The sequence below is a fragment of the Euleptes europaea genome, chromosome 14, assembly GCF_029931775.1.
Source record: "Euleptes europaea isolate rEulEur1 chromosome 14, rEulEur1.hap1, whole genome shotgun sequence".
Lineage (NCBI taxonomy): Eukaryota > Metazoa > Chordata > Lepidosauria > Squamata > Sphaerodactylidae > Euleptes > Euleptes europaea.
Genome location: NC_079325.1, coordinates 49,854,336 through 49,879,626, shown reverse-complemented (window position 1 = coordinate 49,879,626; position 25,291 = coordinate 49,854,336). Strand labels below are relative to the sequence as shown.

The window sequence follows — 25,291 nt, the reverse complement described above, 5'->3', positions numbered from 1 at the left end:
GCATTTTTACACCAAATCAACTTAAAAGAGTGTGTTGAGGCTTAATATTGAGATCCTGAATACTGACTTACTGCCATCTTGGAAGGCTTTAAGAGGGGAGTGGACATGTTCATGGAGGAGAGGGCTATTCATGGCTACTAGTAAAAACGGAGACTAGTCATGATGCATACCTATTCTCTCCAGGATCAGAGGAGCATGCCTATGATATTAGGTGCTGTGGAACACAGGCAGGACAATGCTGCTGCAGTCATCTTGTTTGTGGGCTTCCTAGAGGCACCTGGTTGGCCACGGTGTGAACAGACTGCTGGACTTGATGGGCCTTGGTCTGATCCAGCATGACTTTTCTTATGTTCTTATGACTGCTGGTTTTGGACTATTGTTTTTGCTTGCCTGCTTTGCAACAAATGGCTTCCAGCCGTCTTTGGTCTCTCACCTGCTCCTCAAATGTGAAGGCCTGACCGATCTCCCTGGGAAAGCCATCCACCACGAAGCCCTTGGCATCCTGCTGCTTTATAAACTGTTGCTTCAGCTCCTCGATAGTCGTTTCCTGCAAGGCACACGAGTTCAGCGTGAGGGGGGATCTCAGGCCCGTGGCTACTAAGGCCATTTTGAGATAAGACCATCTCAAAACCAGGGCTTGCATCCACACAGAGCTGGGGTTTTGTGCAGTTGTTGCAGCTGGGTTGTTTGTCCACAGTGGAAAATCCAGTTGTGAGTGATTATTATAGTACAATCTCCAACTGTGTGTGGACGCAGGCCAAGACCAAACAGGCCACGCCCATGCTCTCCAAGCCAAATTTAGATGAGACACCAGAAGATCTGTGATTGGTATTGCTTAAACTAAATTGCAGGTGTGGGGGAGAGGGAATTTAATCCCCCTCCTCCAATTAAAATTGACCCCAGGTCTGATATTAACCTCCAAAAGGGAAAAAGACTGGCTTTTGCCTGTCTTCTTTCCTCATCCAGGGGAAACAACAGAACAGGGGAGGGGAGAGGTCTTAATTCTGATCAGCAAATGTGTAAGGGTGGTGATGGAACAGTTAATTTCCCTCTTCTGAGGAGCCCCAGCCCAAATCAAAATGAAACAGAAGTCCAGCAGGCACCTTCAAGACTAACAAAATGTATTCCAGCAAAAGCTTTTGTGAGCCAGAGTTCACTTCCCTGGATACATGAAATACAAATATGTCTCTTATGATGAATGTACACTCCATGCATCTGATGATTATGTGGGAATAACACACATGAAGTTGCCTTCTACTGTATCAGACCCTTGGTCCATCAAAGTCAGTATTGTCTGATCAGACTGGCAGCGGCTCTCCAGGGTCTCAGGTGGAGGTCTTTCTCATCACCTACTACCTGATCCTTTTACCTGGAGATATAATAGTTTTTAAACCAGTGTGGTATAGTGGTTAAGAGTGGTGGTTTTGAGAGGTGGACTTTACTCTGGAGAACTGGGTTTGATTCCCCACTCCTCCACATGAGCGGCGGACACTAATCTGGTGTACCGGGTTGGTTTCCCTACTCCTATACATGAAGCCAGCTGGGTGATCTTGGGCTAGTCACCATTCTCTTAGAGCTCTCTCAGCCCCACCTACCTCACAGGGGGTCTGTTGTAGGGAGGAGAAGGGAAGGTGATTGTAAGCCGGTCTGATTCTCCCTTAAGTGGGTACAGAAAGTCAGCATATAAAAATCAACCAATTCTTCTTCTTCTTTAGGTGCCCACTGGACTTCAGGTTCATTTTGGTGAAACAGACTACCACAGTTACCCCTCTAGAGACCAAAGCAGGGCTTTGCATGGTCACTATCTGCCTTAAAAAAATAAACAGCCCTAAGAAGAAGAAGAGAGGAGGAGGAGGAGGAGGAGGAGGAGGAGGAGGAGGAAAAGGAGGAGTTGGTTTTTATATGCTGACTTTCTCTACCACTTAAGGGAGACTCAAAGCAGCTTACAATCACCTTCCCTTCCCCTCCCCACAACAGACACCCTGGGAGGTAGGTGGGGCTGACAGAGAGTGACTTGCCGAAGGTCACCCAGCAGGTTTCATGTGTAGGAGTGGGAAAACCAACCCGGTTCACCAGATTAGCCTCTGCTGCTTATGTGAAGGAGTGGGGAATCAAACCTGGTTCTCCAGATCAGAGTCCACCGCTCCAAACCACCGCTCTTAACCACTACACCACGCTGGGTATCATTTTTTCAAGACTCATTTTGCAGCCCTCTGCTGTGGTGGGGGAATAAGTTAGCATGGAATGGCGTTGCAGGTGCCCAGACAGAATCCCCCCCCATCTTCTAAAAGTCAGCTGTGGCACCCCCTCTCCCCAATAACGGAAAGCCCCATTCCACCCAAACTGCTCTCACTGGAAGGCTGGCCCTGCTTACCGGTGGGGCCAACTCCCCATTGGCAATTATTTTGGCTATCAGCTCCCATTTCCTGTCACTGGTGGCGCGATGGATCATTTGGTTGCGCAGTATCTCGCCCACAGAGATGCAGCTGAACCCAAAATAGGAAGCCATCCGGTTGCTCTGAGTTCCCTTCCCGCTGCCAGGACCCCCTGACAGGCAGAAAAAATAATTGAGAAAAGCGAATTCAGAATGTATCTAGGTCTCTGCTATTGACAAAAGGTCGGGGAATGCATTCACTATCCCAGAAAAGGGGCATCCCCCACTTCTTCCAAATCCAGGGTACCAAGGTTCCTCCTCTGATATCTTTTTTATTTTGATCTCCCTCTCCAAGACCTTGCCAGGCCCGTCACACAACCAGACCAATGTCTCTGCAGCCTTCTATATATGGCTAAGGGAGTACCACTTCAGTCTATAAGTGGCAGATGTGTGTGTGTTAATGTGCCGTCAAGTTGCTTCGGACTCATGGCGACCCTATGAATCAATGTCCTCCAAAACATCCTATCTTTAACAACCTTGTTCAGGTCTTGCAAACTGAGGGCTGTGGCTTCCTTTATAGAGTCAATCCATCTCTTGTTGGCTCTTCCTATTTTCCTGCTACCCTCAACTTTTCCTAGCATGACTGACTTTTCTAGTGACTCTTGCCTTCTCATAATGTGACCAAAATACGATAGCCTCAGTTTAGTCATTTTAGCTTCTAGGGTCAGTTCAGGCTTGATTTGATCTAGAACCCACTGATTTGTTGTTGTTGTTTTTGACAGTCCATGGTATAAGTGGCAGATACCAGTTCTGAATGCTTCCCCTATAAAGAAATGTCCCTACAAATAAACACCTAGTGCATCGGGGGGAATGTTCTAGTCTGTTCAGCTCCCTGCAGGCTAGTTTTCTGCTTGCAAGCTTTAAAAAAAAATTAAGGGGAATATTCTAAAATATGATTCCCTCATCTAGTTTGAAATGGTACACCTGATTCTTCCACATGACTCCACCACCTCGTTCTGCTCTGTGTGTGTACACATCACATGCTTCCTCTCTGTCCCTCTCATTCTCCCAAAGCCAAGCGAGAGTTAACTACATGCAGGAGAACAAAGTAGCAGAAGGGACTGCACCACTAGACTGCAGGTGGTAAATTCCACCTTTGGGTGTTCCTTTGAATAAAAAAAATCTCTGCAAATAGAAAGCTAGCACAGCAGGAACAAAGGCTTTACCTTTTATTTCCTTTTTGCTGTGTGTGGTTGCTTCTTTGCAGGGAATTTTTTTTTTAACGGGACAGCATTCCAAAACGTGATCCTCAGTGGTCTTCCACAGGCAGTCTGAAGGGCTGCAGCCCAAATTATCACTTCTGCTTTCTGCCACCTTGTTCTCCAGCATGTGAGAACCTGGCCTCTGTCTCAAAGTACCCTCATTTCTCCCCATACATACATGCTTTCTTTCTCACCTATCACGAAGATGATTTTAGGACGAAGTTGGGCTGGGTCAAATACGTCATATTCCTGGATAAGGCCAGTGGATTCCGTCATGTCCGAGTCACTCTCAATGGAAAACTGGCTCTCAATTGGTGGCAGATGCTCATATTGGTTGTATGCCCCTGTGCCTGATCCTACAAGGAAAATCGTATCCAAGCATCAATGGCTTGTGGGCCTACAGAAGAGACGCAAGAGACACGTGAAGCTGCCTTATAGTGAATCAGACCCTTGGTCCATCGAAGTCAGTATTGTCTACTCAGACCGGCAGCGGCTCTCCGGGGTCTCAGGCAGGGGTCTTTCACATCACCTACCTGCCTAGTCCCTTTAACTGGAGGTGCCGGGGATTGAACCTGGGACCTTCTGCATGCCAAGCAGATGCTCTACCACTGAGCCAAAGCCTCTCCCCTAAGCTCTCCAGGGTCTCAGGTTGAGGTCTTTCATATCGCCTACTTGCCTAGTCCCTTTAACTGGAGAAGCCGGGGATTGAATCTGGGACCTTCTGCATGCCAAGCAGATGCTCAACCACTGAGCCACAGCCCCTCTCCATAGCTCTCCATGGTCTCAGGCAGGGGTCTTTCACATCCCCTACCTGCCTAGTCCCTTTAACTGGAGATGCCGGGGATTGAACCTGGGACCTTCTGCATGCCAAGCAGATGCTCTACCGCTGAACTACAGCCCCTCCCCAAAGGATGGGGACCAGAGATAGATAGCTTTTAGGTCTTATATACAGACTTAGGGATCGGTGTTTGTGTTAGTTTCATTGAAGCTGACTGGATGTTACATCTGTCAAGTATCCTGTCTTTCAGATGTCAATTAAAAACCTTTCTGGTCCCACCATTTCTGATATGTTATGGAGATCTAGACTGGTCAGCTGCCGTTGGAGCTCCTACACAACTGTTGACCACGTTTTTGTTTTTTGCAGAAAAAAAGTGTATTAATATGATATAGACACAGACCCTATATTTTTTTACAAGAAATATTTCCCAGATTCTTTGCAATTGTGACACATTTGTCGGTTTGATTAGGAGAAAGATTTCCTTAGATTTCAGAATCCACTCGTCCGCTGTAAGACTTAGGTCTGATTTCCAATATCTTACAAATACTAGTCTAGCAGCTGTCAACAGATGCGCAATTAAATTCTGTTTGTCTTTTGGAAAAACGGCTGTGTAGCTTAGTAGCATGACCTTGGCAGAAAAGGGGAAATCTATATCAAAGCCTTTATAAAGATAAGCTACAATAGAGGACCAATAGGTGTGTGCCACATATCTACCACATGTGCATTTGGTAATGCACATTTGGTAATCTGCATTTGGTAATTTACAGAACCCACAATTATCCTGCACATTCCCATAGATTTTAGCTGATTTAAGTGGCGACAAGTGCCACTGATATAAAATTTTTATTGAATTTTCTCTGAATCCAAGGGGATTTTTCAGAGATGAAAACTAGGTTATTGACCCGTTACCCCCTCTCGCTCTCTGTCTCCAGCTAATTCGCCCAAACAAAGTGAAGACTGTCTGCTTAGGGTAACAATGCACTTCCACATGCTTAGGAACGCACAACACCTAACCGTTACCGCACTAGGTATTCCCAGCGATGTATCAAGAGTTTGGAAATTTTATAAAAAATTCTGTTCGTACTTTGTTTGGCCCCTTTAGCCGTGAAGACGTCTTCCAACCATTTTTTAGCAGTGGCATCCAAAAACCATTTTAAAGCGATGTTTTTTATAACATTTTCAAACTCTTAATGCATTGCTGGGAATACCTAGTGCGGTAACAGCCCAAATCTTCAAGACAGATTCAGACACGACCTAAGGACTTTGTCTCATGTAGACAGGCCCCCTTCATTTTTATGCGTATTTATTTACATACATGTACACTGCAGGCAAAAGGCATTTGTTCACCCAAGCTGCAGACATTTGCTTTCTAGAAGCCATGGAAAGACAGCAGAATTTCGAATGGCAAAGCTAAGAAGCCCCTCAATGACCTTTTAACAAGGCACTAAAGGTCAAGGTCAGGATAGTCCCCTGTGCAAGCACTGGGTCATTCCTGACCCATGGGGTGACGTCACATCCCAACGTTTACTAGGCAGACTACGTTTACGGGATGGTTTGCCATTGCCTTCCCCAGTCATCTACACTTTACCCCCAGCAAGTTGGGTACTCGTTTTATCAACCTTGGAAGGATGGAAGGCTGAGGCACTGCAAGAATAAAAATATGGGCAAATCAGTGACAATAATTTTCTAGGCGTGGGGACCAAAAAATAAGGACTGTCCCTGGTTACCAGAATGGACTGACCATTAAAGCAACCAGGAAGTGTCCTGGTGGCTTGATGGCCTGGGGGCTACCCCAGCTCAAAGAGAAGGCCGTGTGTGACCCATGTGTGGGGAATGACGGCTCACCACAGTGAGGGGCATACCCTCCTGGCCCACACTTGTCTGGCCCACCCTCATCACGGCAAGAGACAGATGCATCCTACCCAGCTGGGCACCTCCTACTCAGGGCTGACTGGACAGGTGCCCCTCCTCCTTGGGGGGGCAGGGTCAAGACAGGCTGCGGGCAGGGCCCTTTCCCATGACTGTTTCCGCCACCACCCACTCTACCCCTGACTGGTTAAGATGGATGGTTGAAGCATAATGTGATTATCTTACTATTTTAATTTTGTACTGATATGTTTTTTATTATTATATATAACTTTTACATAATTGCTGTGAATCACCTTGGGGGCCACTTGACTGAAAAGTGGGATCCAGGATGAAAGTCTTAAGAACTCTTTCTCGGGGAATAAGCCCCATTGAATAAAATGGGATTTATTTTGAAGTAGACCTGCTTAGGACTGAACATAAGAAAAGCAATGCTGGATCAGACCAAAGGCCAGTCAAGGCCAGCAGTCTGTTCACACAGTGGCCAACTAGGTGCCTCTAGGAAGCCCACAAACAAGACTGCAGCAGCACCATCCTGCCTGTGCTCCACAGCACCTAATACAATAGGCATGCTCCTCTGATCCTGGAGAGAATAGGTATACATCATGACTAGTATCCATTTTTACTAGTAGCCATGGATTGCCCTCTCCTCCATGAACACATCCACTCCCCTCTTAAAGCCTTCCAAGTTGGCAGCCATCACCACATCCTGGGGCAGGGGAGTTCCACAATTTAATTATGCTCTCTAAATCTTTTACTTGATTAAAACAATAAAATTTACTGAGGGGCATAGGATAACCTTCTTCTAGCACCACCTAGGTGAGTCTGGAAGGCCTTTATTACTTTGGATAGCTCATTCATTTGTATATTGCTTAAAGTGCCACTGAAGGAATGGTCCAATGGATCTAACGGATCCCAGTGCCTGTGGATGTTTTTTCTTGCATGGGCAAATTTACCTCCAGGTGCAGAGTCCACCTTTGCAGGAGAATATGTGCATGTTAGAAACCAACAGCTTGCAGTATGATTTTGCTGGAGAGATGAGTTTCTAGCTCGAACCTGCCCAAGCTACTCTTCGCGGAGTCAGCCATCTGCTGTCGGTTGATGGATTGCATTTACCTCCCCTTATGATCTGCTTGTGTATTAGTAAGTAAAGTAAATATTATCAAGAAGTCTAACTCTCCAGTGCTCTCTCAATCCAATGAAGCCGAAACTTCCAATTGCTCGGATGCGAGCGGCATCAGTGAAGACTGTTTAATCTTGCTGTGTTTTTCAGCAGTGTACTTTACAGCAGTTTTTTCAGTATTGTGATTCGTGAAGGCACCCACTGTACTGTTAGGCAGCAGCCAGCTGAAATTTTAATGGAAAGGACACAGGGTAGTGATGCCCGCCTCCAGGAGGGACCTGGGAGATCCCCTGGGATTACAGCTTATCTCTAGATCGGTTCCCTTGGAGAAAATGGATGCTTCAGAGGGTGCATATGGCATTGTACCCCACTGAGGTCCCTGTCCTCCCCAAGCTCCATCCCCAAACCTCCAGGTGACTCCCAACCTGGATCTGGCATCCTTACCCCCTCATCCCATGCCAGTGGCCAGGGGGATCTGGCAACCCTAACCTTGGAATAAGCGTTTTGTTGTTCACATTTATGCAAGTTTTGTCCTGGATCTTCCCTAGTTAAGAACACAAGTGTTTCAGAGGGTATCTGCTATTCCCACAATATAGAATTATAGAGTTGGAAGGGACCACCAGGGTCATCTAGTCCAACTCCCTCCACAATGCAAGAAATTCACAATTACCTTCTCCACACACACCCAGTGACTCCACACACACCCAGTGACCCCTACTCTATGCCCAGAAGATGGCCAAGGTGCCCTCCCTCTCATGATCTGCCTAAGGTCATAGAATAAGCATTGCTGACAGATGGCCATCTAGCCTCTGCTTAAAACCCCCCAGGGAAGGAGAGTTCACCACCTCCTGAGGAAGCCTGTACCACTGAGGAACCGCTCTAACCGTTAGAAAGTTCTTCCTAATGTCCAGATGGAAATTCTTTTGATTTAATTTCAACCCGTTGGTTCTGGTCCGCCCTTCTGGGGCAACAGAAAACAACTCGGCACCCTCCTCTATATAACAGACCTTCAAGTACTTGAAGATGGTTATCATATCCCCTCTCAGTCTTCTCCTCTTCAGGCTAAACATACGGGCAATCATACGATAAAGCAAAGACTGATTTAAACCAAAGCAGAAACAAAACAAACTCCTGCAACGACCAAGTGGAACTATTTATATCTACCTTTGTGGAAGATGGGCTTGCATTGCTCGCTGCTGATGGGCTGCACGGCATGCGGATCCTGGACAATGAACGTGTCCCACTGTACCATCTCGGGACCTCCCAGCTCCCGGACTTTCTGTAGGCAGCGTTCCAGATAACCGATGGGGTCTTCAGGACGGTAATACATGAGGCCTGTTAGCATGCTCTGTGGAGGCAGCAGCAGAAGATACAGCAAAATTAATTACATTTTAGAAGATAAGGGAAGTGAATTATCCATGTTGAAGGCAGATCCGTCAGCCCCCCCCCCCACCTAGTGTTTTTATTTATTATTATTCTTACATCCCGCTCCCACATTTCAAAGAAATCTTCTTTCTTCCTGTAGAAGTGAGCTACAGGAAGAAGTGAGCTCACTGAAGAAGTGAGCTGTGGCTCACGAAAGCTCATACCCTGCCAGAAAATATTTTTGTTAGTCTTTAAGGTGCTACTGGACTCTTGCTCTTTTCTACTACTGCAGACAGACTAACACGGCTACCCACTGTGAATTGTCTTTCTTCCTGTCAGCTGTCTTCATTGTCCTACTTTCACACCCATACATAGCAATAGGGTATGCTATGATGCCCTAGACTCCTGTTTTCTCTTTCTCTGCCCAAGTTTCTGGAGGGGGAGGGGCCGTGGCCCAGTGAAGAGCATCTGCTTGGCATGAAGAAGGTCCCAGGTTCAATCCCTGGCGTCTCCAGTTAAAGGGACTAGGCAGGTAGGGGATGTGAAAGACTTCTGAAACCCTGGAGAGTGGTTGCCGGTCTGAGTAGATAATACTGACTTTGATGGACCACGGGTCTGATTCAGTATAAGGCAGCTTCATGTGTTCATGTTTGGGGGCTTCCTAGAGGGACCTGGTTGGCCACTGTGTGAACAGACTGCAGGACTTGATGGGTGTTTGGTCTGATCCAGCAGGGCTTTTCTTATGTTCTTATGTTCTCTCCCGATGAGAACACAAAGTGGAATACATCATTCTCCCCTCCTGCATTTTCTCCTGCCTTGAGCCACAGGAAGAGGTGGGATATCAATGTTTTAATAAACAAACAAATAATATTTCGCTACCTGAGACCCTGGAGAGCTGCTGCCGGTCTGAGTAGACAATACTGACTTTGATGGACCAAGGGTCTGATTCAGTAAAAGGCAGCTTCATGGGTTCAGTTGCTGCCAGTCAGAGTAGAAAACACTGATCCAGATGGACCATTGGTCAGATCCAGTAGAAGGCAGCTTCAAAGACAAGAGCTAACACTGTGGATTGCGTGCAGATTCACAACCATCGGCCATCTCTTTCCAGTATGCCAGGGCAAAGCAGCAGAGCAGAAGGAGCGGTTGTAGCTCCATGGAGGATCTTATAGCTCAGCTGTGGAAGGTCCCCAGTTCAATCCCCGGCATCCCCAAAGGCTCTCAAGCTACCAGCTGTTGCGAAAGTCCCATCTCTGCCTGAGACCCTGGAGAGCCACTGCCAGGAAGAACAGTTCACACTGAGCTACACAGGGAAACGGTCTATACGTGCTAGATTTCCCATCCTTAATAAATCATGCCATCGTATTCCCTATTACTATATATTTGTGTGAAAGCTGGACAATGAAGAAAGCTGATAGGAAGACAGTAGATGTAAATGTGGTGTTAGAGGAGAGTGTTACGGATACCCTGGACCGCCAAAAAAACACACAAATCAGTGGGTCTAGATCAAATCAAGCCTGAACTGACCCTCGAAACTAAAATGACCAAACTGAGGCTATCGTATTTGGTCACTGGAAAAGGCAATCATGCCCTTTTAGAATGCCGCTTTTATGAGGAACTTAGATCACGTTATATCTTTCCCCTTTTACTATATAAATCTAATGCCTGTGTGTCTGATATAACGCCTTTTTTATTAACTGACAGGGATCCCAAGGCTACATTGTCAGTGGCAAGATTTATTTCAGTCCTTATATCCCTCAAACATTACATTTAAAATTACACTGCTCAAGATCCATGGATCAAGGAGCTTCTAAGGGATAAAAGGAAAGGAAAAAGGGAAAGACAATCATTCTAGGAAAAGCTGAAGGCAGCAGGAAAAGAGGAAGACCCAACAAGAGATGGAGTGACTCTATAAAGGAAGCCACGGCTCTCAATTTGCAAGACCTGAGCAAGGCTGTTAAAGATAGGACGTTTTGGAGGACTTTGATTCATGGGGTCGCCATGAGTCAGAAGCAACTTGACGGCACTTAACACTGACAATAAATCCGAGCTAGCTGAGTAACTGCAAAGTTGTCAGTCGAGGGCAACTCGCCAGCCCTAAAGGAAATCCTGCCAGCCTCACCAGCTTCGGTAGGAATCAAAACTTGGCCGCGTTGTTTTTGTTCATTAATGCTAATGATCTGGATGCTGGCAGCTCCTGCCTCGTTCCCCCCATTTTGTGAATTGGGTGCTGAGCAAGGAGGAGAAGTGAGCCAGTGACAGCCTCCTTTGAAGAGCCCACTTGAGAAGAAAAGCAGAGAGAGGAGCAAGCCGACGACCATCCTCCAACCAACCACTCACCCACCCCACTAACCCCAACCATCCAGATGGCTTCTGGGCCACACAGCTGCTGCAGCCCAGCAGAAGTGGGTACGATCAAAGGTGGCGTTGGCAAAGGACGGTCTGTGCTGCGCCGCCCTTTCAGCCTCTGGACGTGGTTGCTTCTTCGAAGTTTTGCCCAGCCAACCCTGGAAAGATACTATTACCTGGGACCACAAGGCTAAAAACAGGGAAGCCCTGCAAATAGGAGGAGGAGGAAGAAGAGGAAGGAGAAGGAGGAAGAGGAAGGAGGAGGAAGAAGAGGAAGAAGAAGAGGAGGAGGAGGAGTTGGTTTTTATATGCCGACTTTCTCTCCCACTTAAAGAAGAATCAAACCGGCTTACAATCACCTTCCCTTCCCCTCCCCACAAAAGACACCCTGAGAGGTAGGTGGGGCCGAGAGAGTGTGACTAGCCCAAGGTCACCCAGCTGGCTTCATGTGTAGGGCTGGGGGAAAAAATCCAGTTCCCCGGATTAGCCTCCGCCGCTCATGTGGAGGAGTGGGCAATCGAACCCGGTTCTCCAGATCAGACCTCACCACTCCAAACCACCGCTCTTAACCACCACACCACGCTGGCTCCCAAGGGGCACAAAAAAGGGAAGTGTTGATCTTTTCCAAACATTTCAAAAGGAGACGAGAAGCAACAGCTTAAGCCACAAGCCTGGAGATGTCCCACCACACTGGGACCTTGGTCCGCCCCCCACCCCACCCACCCACCCCGGAGTTCAGGGGAAGATATTTTAACTTCACAACAACCCTGCGCCTAGCCTAAGGCAACCCGACGAAAGCCGGATGTGGGAGTGGGATGAATAGTTTCTCCTTTTCTTTGTTTTCCACTGAAAAGCAGCATCGGAAACTGTAATAGGGAACAGAAGAGCAGAAGGGGAAAGAGGGCTGTTTAATTTGTTTCCCTTCCGCCATTCGCTACTCGAATAATAAAAAAAAAAGTTAGTTTTTCAGCTGGAGGAAACAATGTATTAACCAACATGCCTTTTCTGCCCGTAGGGGGGAAAGCAGTTTGAGGGAGGGCAACTTTGAGTAGATTGTGGGGAAAGGGCTAAGCAAACCCCCTTCCTGTTCCCGAAACCAGCAGCCTCCCTGGTTGCTTTTCGGTTTTAAATAAAAGGAGAGAGATTGTTAATTTGTCTCCAACGCATCGTCTCGTTTGGCTCTAAGCCTCATGGCTGAACAGGCATTTGAACCCAGTGCTTCTCGGGTAGGGTTGCCAGGTCCCTCTTGGCCGCCGCCGGGAGGTTTTGGGGGCGGAGCCTGAGGAGGGCGGGGTTTGGGGAGGGACTTCAGTGCCATAGAGTCCAATTGCCAAAGCGGCCACTTTTCTCCAGGTGATCTGATCTCTGTCGGCTGGAGATCAGTTGAATTAGCAGATCTCCTGCTACTACCTGGCAGTTCAGGATAATATATAAACAAAGTGCAAATTTTGGTATGCATCACCAGCAACTGCGCACACCTGGGTTTTCCTATGTATTTGAGTAAGGCTTCGTTTGACTTTACTTGCTGCACTATGTGATGTACTTTGCTGACATCTGATTGTAACAATTTACACTTACCCTGTGTGGGAAGGAATTATGAATGTATAGCAGCCCTTTCTTTTTGTGAGTATAGTGTATCAAATTATATTTTAGTAGTCACAATCTTTATATATTTATATATTGATTGCATAATATTAATTTCAGGAAGGACTGAAGAAAGATTTCCACCGCTGTGGATCTGAAACGGCCGTATCCATTGATGATTGTGGCTCTATATGGACTTTATACACAAAGATTACAATACTATTACTTACCTGGTACTCGGTTGAGACTTTTGGAATCACTTCTGCTTTGTGCGGATTGTATATATTGTATATATTTGTGCTTTGTATGTGTCATGTATATGGTCCTTGTTTCACCTCAGTAGCTCATAAAATTTGCACTTGGTTTATATATTATCCTGTACTGCCTTCCTAACCTTTTGGTATTAGTACAGAGGTGCTGTTTTTCTCCCCACTACCTGGCAGTTGGCAACCCTATGTATTGTACAGTATGTTACTGTTTACTTCAATAGTAAATTTGCAAGGGCAGCAAGGCCCTTTGGACCTTGTTGTATGTTACTCTGTGGTTGCTGGTTGCGAAGGGGTCCCCATAACAGTTCAAGCTTCAGGGCCCCAAAAAATGTACGTCCGCCACTGCGCAGGATGCTCTAGCACTGTCCTCTAAAAACGTAGGGATGCCATGTCCCTCTTTGCCACCGGTGGGAGGTTTTTGGGGCAGAGCCTGAGGAGGATGGGGTTTGGGGAGGGGAGGGACTTCAATGCCATAGAGTCCAATTGCCAAAGTGGCCATTTTCTCCAGGGGAACTGATCTCTGCCTGCTGGAGATCAGATGTTCTAGTGGGAGATGTACCAGCTTGCAACTCTGTGCCACCGGGCTCCTAAGAGAGAGATCTTACCAGTTGTTTAACTTCCCCCCCACCCAAGCAATTCCTCACAGGTTTGGGTGGAGACCAACAGGCAAGTTGTAGACTAAAGCAACTGAATTCATGATTCAGGACTGTACGGAGTGCCGCTGCCTCAAGGCTACACCACTGGACTCTTTCCAAGAGCAACAGTCTGACCTGCTGCAATGCTAGAGAGCCGCTGATTTGTGCTTTTTACTTCACGCTGGAGTTTCCAGAGACGGGGCCAGGAAACCCGGGCTTCGCTTGTGAAAGCATTGCCTTCGGCGATCCTCCGTGGCAGATTCCTGAAAACACCTTACGCAGAAAGAGTGCAGATGTGGCGTAGGATGTCCTGACTCCCTGTCTCATATCCTTTTGGACTGCCATCTTTACGATTCCCCAAGAGGAAACCTCATAAAACCTATAGTTTCGAACTTCTCTTCAAATAACACGGAAATACTTCACAAACTATTCGCTGATAAGGATCCTGAGATAACCAAAAACGTGGCAAAATTTCTGACGGTAGCAGTCAACCAATGGGAATCTAGTCAAAAGCAGAATCACAACATTAAGGAATGATTTATATTAATTTTATTTTAACTTTTATCCTTTTATATACTGCAAACTGTACTATGCCAATAAAGGTATTTGAAAATTGAAAGGCAAGAGTGCGGTGACTCAAACTGGCTTGGAAAGGGTATCCTGCACCGTGCCTCCTCTCCCAAAGTCCTAAAGGCAGACGTTACATGCACAGAGGCCCTCATTTCTTCAACCATATCCAGGTGGAGAGGAAAACAGTTCTGAATACCGCAGCACAGGGATACATTTGGATTCTTCGAGAGCTTCATCTAGCGAAAGTTCAAGGGGAACCCCATTTCTGCATCTGTGTCAAGGGCGCGTGTAAAATATTGAAATCTCTCATACGTGTGCAGATACCAATGTTTTAAATCATTCACTACCAAACCCCCTACACATTAACGCTTGCTCAATCAAAAAGATTTTCTATTACTTTGGGAGTATGTTAAGGCTTTTGAAAACCTCTGGAGAACAGGGAGCATCTGCTGAAAACACTTTGATATGGCCCCACCACTACCCCGGTTTCTTGCTTGCCTTAATAAGGGAAGCTAAAAGAATGCGGCTCTTTAGGTTTGCCTACCTCCAGGTGGGGCCTGGAGATCTCCCGGAATTACAACTGATCTCCAGACTACCCTGGAGAAAATGGATGCTCCGAAGGGTGGACTGTATCGGGCCACATCGATAAGGGCCCTCTCCTCCCCAAACCCCGTCCTCCCCAGGCTCTGCCCCCAAATCTCCAGGAATCTCCCAACCCAAAGTTGGCAACCCTAATAAACCCTGTGGGGTGAACCCACTGCTCTAGCCATCCCTCCTCTTTAGGTGGGGCTGCCATATTTCCAGGCCAGGTTTTCAGAGAAAATGAATGGAAAACCAGCTGTCTTTACTGTTAGAAAAAGAAGAAGAGTTGGTTTTTATATGCCGACTTTCTCTACCACTCAAGGAAGAATCAAACCGGCTTATGATCACTTTCCCTCCCCCTCCCCACAACAGACACCCTGTGAGGTAGGTGGGGCTGAGAGAGCTCTAAGAGAGCTTTGGGGAAACAGGTGCGGTAGTCAAAACAGAAGCCAGTGTCCTGCCATGGAGACCGTTATTGTAGTGTAGTGCTACCATGGTTTGCCACACCCTGAACTGTTAGAGAAAACTGCAGAAGAGCAGCATTGGGCGAAATGTCCCAGAGGGTGATCTGGCCCATTGAGGTGCCAACAGCAGACATCTTGTCTAAAGCATCTGGGTACATGGAGAATCTTCCATCCTGGTCTCTAGTGACGGACACATTGGCCTGCATAATGCAGTGGCCCCTTCTGATTCATGGCTGAATCCCCCTGTGTTAAGAAACGGTCTATGCACGCAGCAGAAGAAGGAGGTAGAGCCTTCAGGTGGTGTGTGGGCATGGACTATACCACGTGTCATTTTTAAAAATTTCCTCTACTTGAAAAGCCCCCGCAAGGGGGAAATTAGTACACCAGGGCCGAGAAGGCCAGAAACGTCTTGCACTATCTGCTTGCTTGTGGGGAACATATAATGGGGCGCAGCAGTACCAAATTCTTAATAGTACTACAATGAAAACATTTATTAATTAACACTATAAACTTTTAAGATGCAATTCAGTTCTAGCTAGAACTCTAACAGAATCGTTAAATGCATGATCCCCACACATTCATTCTGACCGTTGGGTGAGACCAACAGTCTGACTGCGAGGCTGAATCTAGACCAGTGGTTCCCAACGTTTCGGGCCACTGCCCCCTTGGTTCCACAAACTCAACCCCAGCGCCCCACTACCCTATCCTATAAAAAACCCTATTCAAAGCAGGGGTTTGCACGACTCACGAAAGAAGATTATAACGGTAAATATCAAAACAGCAACAATTAATTGCACGTCTATTCAAAATCAAATTAAAACTTTTTAGTTGAAATTTATTAAACGAAATTGATGAACTTGATCCAGTGGTACCAGCTCTTCAAAGTCTGGAAGAAAATTTTGAGAGCTTCCACCAAATTTTTAGTTGAAATTTATTCTACGAAACTGATGAACCTGATCCAGTGGTACCAGCTCTTCAAAGTCTGGAAGAAAATTCTGAGAGCTTCCACCAAATTTTTAGTTGAAATTTATTCTACGAAACTGATGAACTTGATCCAGTGGTACCAGCTCTTCAAAGTCTGGAAGAAAATTCTGAGAGCTTCCACCAAATTTTTAGTTGAAATTTATTCTACGAAACTGATGAACTTGATCCAGTGGTACCAGCTCTTCAAAGTCTGGAAGAAAATTCTGAGAGCTTCCACCAAATTTTTAGTTGAAATTTATTCTACGAAACTGATGAACTTGATCCAGTGGTACCAGCTCTTCAAAGTCTGGAAGAAAATTCTGAGAGCTTCCACCAAATTTTTAGTTGAAGTTTATTCAACGAAACTGATGAACTTGATCCAGTGGTACCAGCTCTTCAAAGTCTGGAAGAAAATTCCGAGAGCTTCCACCAAATTTTTAGTTGAAATTTATTCTACGAAACTGATGAACTTGATCCAGTGGTACCAGCTCTTCAAAGTCTGGAAGAAAATTCTGAGAGCTTCCACCAAATTTTTAGTTGAAATTTATTCTACGAAACTGATGAACTTGATCCAGTGGTACCAGCTCTTCAAAGTCTGGAAGAAAATTCTGAGAGCTTCCACCAAATTTTTAGTTGAAGTTTATTCAACGAAACTGATGAACTTGATCCAGTGGTACCAGCTCTTCAAAGTCTGGAAGAAAATTCCGAGAGCTTCCACCAAATTTTTAGTTGAAATTTATTCTACGAAACTGATGAACTTGATCCAGTGGTACCAGCTCTTCAAAGTCTGGAAGAAAATTCTGAGAGCTTCCACCAAATTTTTAGTTGAAATTTATTCTACGAAACTGATGAACTTGATCCAGTGGTACCAGCTCTTCAAAGTCTGGAAGAAAATTCCGAGAGCTTCCACCAAATTTGCCAGCACGGTGCCATAGCTTGATCTATTGTAAATTAGTGAACGACACAGTTGAAGGGGTCCACCTCTAGTGCCCTCCTGCTGCCCTCTTGCCTCTTAGTGCCCCCCTAGGTAATCCCACCGCCCCCCAGGGGGTGGTACTGCCCACTTTGGGAACCACTGATCTAGACGTTATGAAGATGGCGGAGATGCCGCTGAAAACAGCAGGCCTGAGTCTCCACCTCACCCTCGTAACATGCCAGCTGCGTGTCCCTCCCCTGCACTTTGTTGGCTGGCATTTAGAAGGAAACTCACAATGCAATGGTGTACCACATCACTAGTTTTCGTTTAGTGGGGACAGAGGAGACACAGGCTACCATTTTCACTGGCAGCAGTGCGGCAGGTTACAGGCAGCAGAGACAAACTTCATGACTTGAGGGGGGCCTGCAATTTTCCAAGCAAGGCCAGACTCACTGCGGACAACTTGCACACAGGGCATGTGGTCGACCAACACAGGATCCAACCCCCAAGCTGAAGAAGTTGGCCATCCCTGCTTTCTAAAGGTAAAGGTCCCCTGTGCAAGCACCGGGTCGTTCCTGACCCATGGGGTGATGTCACATCCTGACGTTTACTAGGCAGACTTTGTTTACGGAGTGGTTTGCCAGTGCCTTCCCCAGTCATCTTCCCTTTACCCCCAGCAAGCTGGGTCCTCATTTTACCGACCTTGGAAGGATGGAAGGCTGAGTCAATCTTCAGCCGGTTACCTGAAACCAACTTCCGTTGGGATCGAACTCAGGTCATGAGCAGAGCTTTCTGCAGCTTTCCACTCTGCGCCACGGGGCTCTTATCCCTGCTTTCTAGGTTCCCCTTTAAGCACCTTGCCACACTCAAGATCCTGGATGCTCAACACTTGGAAATATTTGGACCAGTAAATCTAAAAATAAAATCCATTCTTTAAGCGGAACCTGCCGTGGTGCAAATTTAAAATACTGATTTTTTAAAAGGGAAATATTCTGAGGAGGACAAAACAGTGCTCCTAGCAACGCAATGTACACTGGTCTCATCCTGACCATAGCCCTGCCATACAATGGCTGCACCTTCTCACTGCAGCGTGAGTTAAATATTGCCAGAAAAAAACTCCCTGGGGGGGGGGAATATCACAGGACTCTCCCACACTGGCACACAGGAACCCTTAAGTTCTTAGCGTCCTGTTCAGTTCCTGGCGGTCTGGGCATACAATGCTAGACATTATCTTGAAAACAAAAGCAAAATGGATCACTAGAGAAGGAAAAGGTATGGCACAAAACAACGTCCGCCATGCATTGGGTTTACGGATATTTCATGAAAATCCCCAGGATCTACCAGGGCGGCTTAACAGCTCAATCTGTCCCGCAAAACTGCCCTCAGCTTGACTTTTCAAGGTGGCCCGTCATTGAGTCAATTAATTTAGCAGCCCATACAATTTATAATGCCGGTTTAGTTGCTAGGCTTTCAAAGCACAACAGCTCTCCACGGACGCTGGGGGCTCATTTCTGCTCCACCCCCCCCTCCAAACACAGGAAATAAACCCTTGGATGTTATTTGTTTGGATGGTAGTAATCCTGCTCTTTCTCTAGCAGGAGGCTTAAAATGAGAATTTGCAAAGTTTCGGGTCCCCTGATCAGAAATGCACCACAGGGGTCCCCGAGTGCAACGGCACTCAGCGCACGCTCTTTAGCATCAGGTTTCCTGTGGCTGTTAAACACGAGAAAGGCCATGCTGGATCAGCAAGTCCAGCAGTCCGTTCACACCGTGGCCAACCAGGTGCCTCTAGGATGCCCACAGACAAGACGACTGCAGCAGCACCATCCTGCCTGTGTTCCACAGCACCTAATAGAATAGGCATGTTCCTCTGATCCTGGAGAGAGTAGGTATGCATCATGAGTAATATCCACTTTTAAAAGTAGCCATGAATACCCCTCTCCTCCATGAACATGTCCACTCCCCTTCCAAGTTGGCAGCCATCACCACATCCTGGGGCAGGGAGTTCCACAATGTAACTATGCGTTGGGTGAAGAAATACTGCCTTTCATCTGTTTTGAATCTCTCTCCCCCTCCAGCAGATGACCCTGCATTCTGGTATTACGAGAGAGGGAGAAAAGCTTCCCCCCGTCCACTCTCTCCACACTGTGCACAATTTTTTATAGACCTCCGATCACGTCTCCCCTTAACCGCCTCCTTTCCAACCTAGTAGAAAGGAGCAAGAGTCCAGTAGCACCTTAAAGACTAACAAAAATATTTTCTGGCAGGGTAGGAGCTTTCGTGAGCCACAGCTCACTTCTTCAGACAGTAGAAAAGGGCAAGAGCCCAGGAGCACCGTAAAGGATAACAAGAATATTTTCTGGCAGGGTGTGAGCTTCCGTGAGCCACAGCTCACTTCTTCAGATAAGCTCCTACCCTGCCAGAAAATATTCTTGTTCGTCTTTAAGGGGCTACTGGGCTCTTGCTCCTTTCTACTACTGCAGACAGACTAACACGGCGACCCACTGTGAATTGTCTTTCCAACCTGTTCGCACTACAAACAGTTGGCAGGCTGAGCAGACCTGGCAAGGCAGAAACACTCTGCACATGCTCAAAGCGCGCCCCTCCCCCCCCCTCGCCCAGCATGGCTTCCCATGCACACCAGCAGTCAAAAAGGGCCAGAGTCCAGTAGCACCTTAAAGACTAACAAAAATATTTTCTGGTAGGGTATGAGCTTTCATGAGCCACAGCTCACTTCTTCAGATACCAGTAGTAGAAAAGGGCAAGAGTCCGATAGCACCTGAAAGCCTAACAAGAATATTTTCTGGCAGGGTGTGAGCTTTCGGGAGCCACAGCTGCCTTCTTCAGAGAAAAGAGTAAGGGTCCAGTAGCACCCTAAAGACCAACAAGAATATTTTCTGGTCGGGTAGGAGCTTTCAGGTATCTGAAGAAGTGAGCTGTGGCTCCCGAAAGCTCACACCCTGCCAGAAAATATTCTTGTTAGTCTTGAAGGTGCTACTGGACTCTGGCCCCTTTTGACCACTGCAGACAGACTAACACGGCGACCCACTGGGAATTGTCTTCATGCACACCAGCTTTGCGATTGCAGCCCTAGGGGGGGGGAGAAGAAGCACTCTGCACATGCACCGATACCCTCCCCGGCCTCTTCCCCGTGCCTCGCGACCTGGAGGCTGCTCCCCGCGCCTCCACCTGGGGAGGGAAGACGAGGCGTTGGAGCCCGGCTCGCCAGGAGGGGAAAGGCGCTTTGGCCATGCTCAGAGGAGGCGGCGCGATCTGGGGCGCGCGAGAGCCCCCCCCCCCCGGGGGGCAGGGCCACGCAGGAGCCGGGGTCCGACGCCCGACTGGGGAGGGGGGCGGCTGGCTTACCTCGAAGAGCTGCGGGATCTCCCGGCGGGAGACGTAGTCCCTGGCGTCGGCCGCGCTCATGCTGGGCAGGGGTCGCGGGGAGCCGCCCGCCCCGTCCAGCCTGCCTCTGCAGCCCGGACTGATGCTGCAGCTGCTGCTGCTGCTGCTGCAGCTGCAGCGGCGGCTTCTCCTGCGATGGGCGGCCGCTCCTCCGCCCGCCCCGGGGTGGGGATGGGGGTGAGAAGCCCGCCTCCGGGGGGGCTTTTCGCGGAGCGGCGGCTGCCTCTTGGAGGGCACACCCCACTCTCCCCCCACCCCCAGGGCTGGGGTCTGCAAAGGGGCTGGTGTGGTGCCCAGATGTAAGGGCTGGTTTGGAACACTGCGTGTTCGTGGGCACGCGCATGGAATCTTTGGGGGAGTTGGCACCCGGGAGCCGTGAACCAACAAACCGTGCTCTCTGTGCCTGGGACGGCCTCTCACCAGTAGAGAGCTCTGGGTTGCGCTCGTCTTCAGGAATGGGGTTTCTGGTTACCCAGCTCACAAGGTCAGGTACTCACCAAGTGTAATGCCCAGATCTTCTGGCCAAGATCTATAGGTTATGCTACGTAGAGTGAAGTAGACACTTAATGCGCATCGGTGCTTTTGTGTCTCAGTCTGCCCCGTGCGGATGCATAAATGATACGGACTTTCCTTTGTTTCTCGGGTGAATAACCTGCATCTTGTCGGAGGTTATATTCACCCCCAGGTCTGTGTTTCGCCAACCTTTTTTTGACCAGGGACCACTAGGACTTTTTTGTTCGGCGCAGGGACCCCAAGGTTCAAAATAAAAATTCAGAGAATTTGAAAATATGATTAAATATGATTAAATAAACTTTAATCATAAACTTTAATCATAACTGTTAGTTAAACATTAAACTTAGAATAATGTTTGAATATATATTTTTAGAATAGAGAACTTTTAATTGAAAATGTTAATTTATTATGGGTTTATAACTTTGTTTCGCGGACCTTAATTTAGTTCTCGCGGACCCCTGGGGGTCCACGGACCCCCGGTTGGGAACCAGTGCGCTAAATAAAAAACTGTTCCTTTAACCTCCTCCTAGTTGTCTTCATTGGACTCTATAAGACAACCAGGCACTTCACTGGCCGGTCTCACGACCCGCGCTTCAGGGCTTCAGCTCTCTTTGGCGGAGAAGAGCCATTGTGGCCGCTTTGGCCCGGGAGGTTTTGCTTCAGATTGCCGCTCTCTGGATGCCCCATTTGGTTGAGTTCTGGAACTGACTTATTCATCTGCTACCGATTTCAGAGGGATAGGATCGTTGGTTATGGCTTCTTGAAAGTGAGGACGAGTCACGCACCGCAATCCACTAAACTCCACTCACGAACCTCCAAGAGCACACCTTTCCAACCACCAACAGATGCCACCCATTTGAAAAGGAGAGCGGCAGTGGAGAAATTCTCCAGATTCACCTCACAACAACCCTGCAAGGTAGAGATACTGGGAGGAAATTTTCATTTAGGAAACGTTGGGCTGTCAAATAAAAAAGCTCATCCTGTGAGCTTCGGTACTGAGCAGGGATTTGAACGAAGGGGAGGGACTGAGAAAAGGGGTCCCCATGATTAATGGGGCAGCTCATAAAAAAAATGGTACAAGAATTTGGAAAGCAGTGGTGTCCATTCTTCTTCCCTCCCACGAGAGACAATTCCTCTTAAAAGACCTTAGTTAAAGTAAAGTAAAGTAAAAGACCTTAAAAGACCTTAGTTAATCATCAATTGAAATTCGACATACGTTTGCACCACACGCAAGTTGTTTAGAAGAAAATGGCCTCCTTTCCCTGTTTTTGGTACAAGAATTTGTGGAAAGCAGTGGTGTCCATTCTTTTTCCCTCCCACAAGAGACAATTCCTCTTAAAAGACCTTAGTTAAAGTAAAGTAAAGTAAAGTAAAGTAAAAGACCTTAAAAGACCTTAGTTAAGGTCTTTTATGCATGGGTTGTTTATGTGACACACACACATATACCCACTACTTGTTTTCGTGTTGCACATCTTTCCCGACGTTTAGAAGTCACTCCGCTCCCTCCCCGCATTCCCCCTGCATTTTTCTGGATGCTGCCAGAAAAAAAGCATCCAGAAAACGCAGGGAGAGAGCGAAGTGACTTCTGAAGGTCAGAGAAAACATGGGCCCTTTATCCACGGCTGTTTCCTCGCGGTCACCCCGCCGACGACTTGGGGGCTTTGCTTTGACTATGCTTGCCTTTTCTGGCCGTCGGAGGTCGCCTCGCTCTCCCTGTGGGTTTGGCCCGTGTTTTCGGGATTCACGTTCAGCCAGTGTCCAGAAAACGTTGGGAAAACGTGCAAAGAGAGCGAGGCGACCTCGGATGGTCGGAAAATGCAAGCCCCCAAGTAGTCAGCGGGGTGACCCCCCAGGAAACAGCCATGCATAAAAGGCCGTGCATAATGAAAACAAAGGGGGTTACCGCACTTTGTATTCCCAGCGATGTATTAAGAGTTTGAAAATGTTGTAAAAAACATCGCTTTAAAAGGGCTTTTGGATACCACGGCTTACAAATGGTTGGAAGGAAATGGTTGGGAAGTGGTTGGAAGAAATGGTCTTCAAAGCTAAAGGGGCCAAAGTGCGAACAGTATTTTTTATAACGTTTTCAAACTCTTAATACATCGCTGGGAATACATGGAAAGTGCGAACAGTATTTTTTATAACATTTTCAAACTCTTAATACATCGCTGGGAATACAAGTGCGGTAACAAGTGCGGTAACAGCCAAAGACCTGAAGTAGTTGGGTGTGTGTGTGGGGGGGGTGATTGTGATGGAAACAACCCGTGCATATAAGGCCTATAAGACTTCTTTAATGTTGGAGAGAGTGCTCCATAAAGCACACTGGAAAAATAATGCTCTGCTCGTTTTGGGCCACACACCCTTTTTTCTCTGTCCCACTTCCAGCAATGTGTTTGTGTGTGTGTGCGGGGGGGGGGGCGGGGGGAAGGAGATGCTGCTTGGTCTGCAAAGAAGTTTATGGCGGTGGGAGGGAAAGCGAGGGGGGCCGGCGATGCTGTGGCCAAGGACACAGTTGGAGGGGTTGCAGCTTTCCATAGCAGCTGTGAGAAATTTGCCGCCCACGGCCCGAAGGCTTCTTTCCCTTCACAATGCCTTTGTGTTTGGTTTCGCCGGCCTGGAGTTCAGATGTGGGCCACTGGAAGAAACGGAGGCAGAGACGGGCCGAAGGAGCAAGTTGGAGAGAGGACATCGCTGCCCATAGGACTTTGAGGCCTGAGGTCTGACCCCTGGCAACTCCCCTTGAAAGGCTTTCTGGTTGCTGGCCTGGGAAAGATTTCTGCTTTAATAGGGTTGCCAACTCTGGGTCGGGAAATTCCTGGAGATTTGGGAGTGGAGCCTTGCAGAGGGCAGGTTTTGGAGCGGAGAGGGGCCCTCAGCCAGATATATAATGCCATAGACTCCAACTTCTAAAGCTGCCATTTCCTCCTGGGGATCTGATCTCTGTCGTCTGTCATGGGGAGGGGCTGTGGCTCAATGGTAGAGCATCTGCTTGGCATGCAGAAGGACCCAGGTTCAATCCCCGGCATCTCCAGTTAAAGGAACTAGGCAAGTAGGTGATGCGAAAGACCCCCTGCCTGAGACCCTGGAGAGCCGTTGCCGGTCTGAGTAGACAATACTGACTTTGATGGACCAAAGGTCTGATTCAGTATAAGGCAGCTTCATGTGTTCATCTGGAGATCTGCTGCAGTTCCGGCAGATCTCCAGGCCCCACCTGGAGGCTTGCAACCTGGAGAGCCACTGTGATTGGGGAGTAGGCGACGTGGGCCAAGATGGACCAGTGATCTGACTCAGACCCCAGCCTCATGAGCTGATACGAGCATTACTTATATACTCTGTCTAGTTGGTTGTTATGCTGCCATTTGGACTCTCTCCCTGCATCCACAGGTTTTAAAGAGGTCCTCTTGTTTACTTGCCTGCTTGCCAGGACGCAGCGTGTTTTATTCCTCAGTATCAACATGCTGTCATGTAGGCATCGCAGAGATGAGTCTACCCAGCAATCAAACTGTAAAGCAGTGTCATCCTGTTATCCTGTCGTCTTCTTTCTGATTTCTCATCCACTGCTGACGGGCACGGTGTTCGGCAGTTGCGGAACCACGTTTTGCATGGTGGGATACTACGCAGTCACCGTTCCAAACCATTCCCACATTCCACGAATGTCTCATGTGGAGGCGGAGAACTCCCATCCTCTCCAAAGGAACTGGTCAACAGATTTACGTACGCGGCAAACTACGCCATACTGAGCTGGTGTGTGCAAATTGCCATGTAATTCACAGCATGATTATTCATAGGAAAGTAGCAGGCCTGTTAATGGTTTAATTGATTCCTTATGCCATTAAGCATGTGATTTATTAACCATGCTAAACCACAGCTTGCACTAGCTAAAATGGTTTCAACCTTCCCAACATACAGGCAAGCCCTGCTTCAGAGTTATTCATCAGCTTTCAACCCTGAAACATCTAAGTGTCGTGGCCTCTGGAGGTGAAGCAATAGCCATAATCGGATTGCCACTTCAGACATCACACCAAACCATAGTTAGGATATATCTCATTTTGCAAACACATCTCAAACTGTACAATCTAATTTGGTAACCATCCACACATTTGTAAACTCAAAACATTAGGTCAGACTTTAATGTGACTGGAACCAGAATTCAAACCGTGGTTTCCCAGTCCATCCCAAGTCATGGTTTATTAAATCGAATGTCCATGTTTCTTAACCATGGTTTGATGTGATATCTGAATTGAACCAAGACAGTTGCATATGCCAATACTTATGG

General features: G+C 47.5%; 1 protein-coding gene across 2 annotated transcripts in view; it reads right to left on the bottom strand.

Moving 5' to 3' along the window:
- Window positions 1-20,523, bottom strand: part of AK1 (adenylate kinase 1) — a 65,218-nt gene extending 44,695 nt beyond the window's left edge. Inside the window, exons 1-5 of one of the 2 annotated variants that reach the window (XM_056860321.1) lie at window positions 20,464-20,523; window positions 8,568-8,751; window positions 3,831-3,992; window positions 2,375-2,547; window positions 434-547 (exon numbers count right to left, since the gene is read on the bottom strand). In XM_056860321.1, coding sequence (XP_056716299.1) covers window positions 434-547; window positions 2,375-2,547; window positions 3,831-3,992; window positions 8,568-8,751; window positions 20,464-20,523 — 693 coding nt within the window. Of the gene's footprint in view, window positions 1-67; window positions 78-433; window positions 548-2,374; window positions 2,548-3,830; window positions 3,993-8,567; window positions 8,752-20,463 lie in introns of those variants that run through there. The other variant, XM_056860320.1, reaches the window with a different exon arrangement.
- Window positions 20,524-25,291: the final 4,768 nt, after the last annotated feature.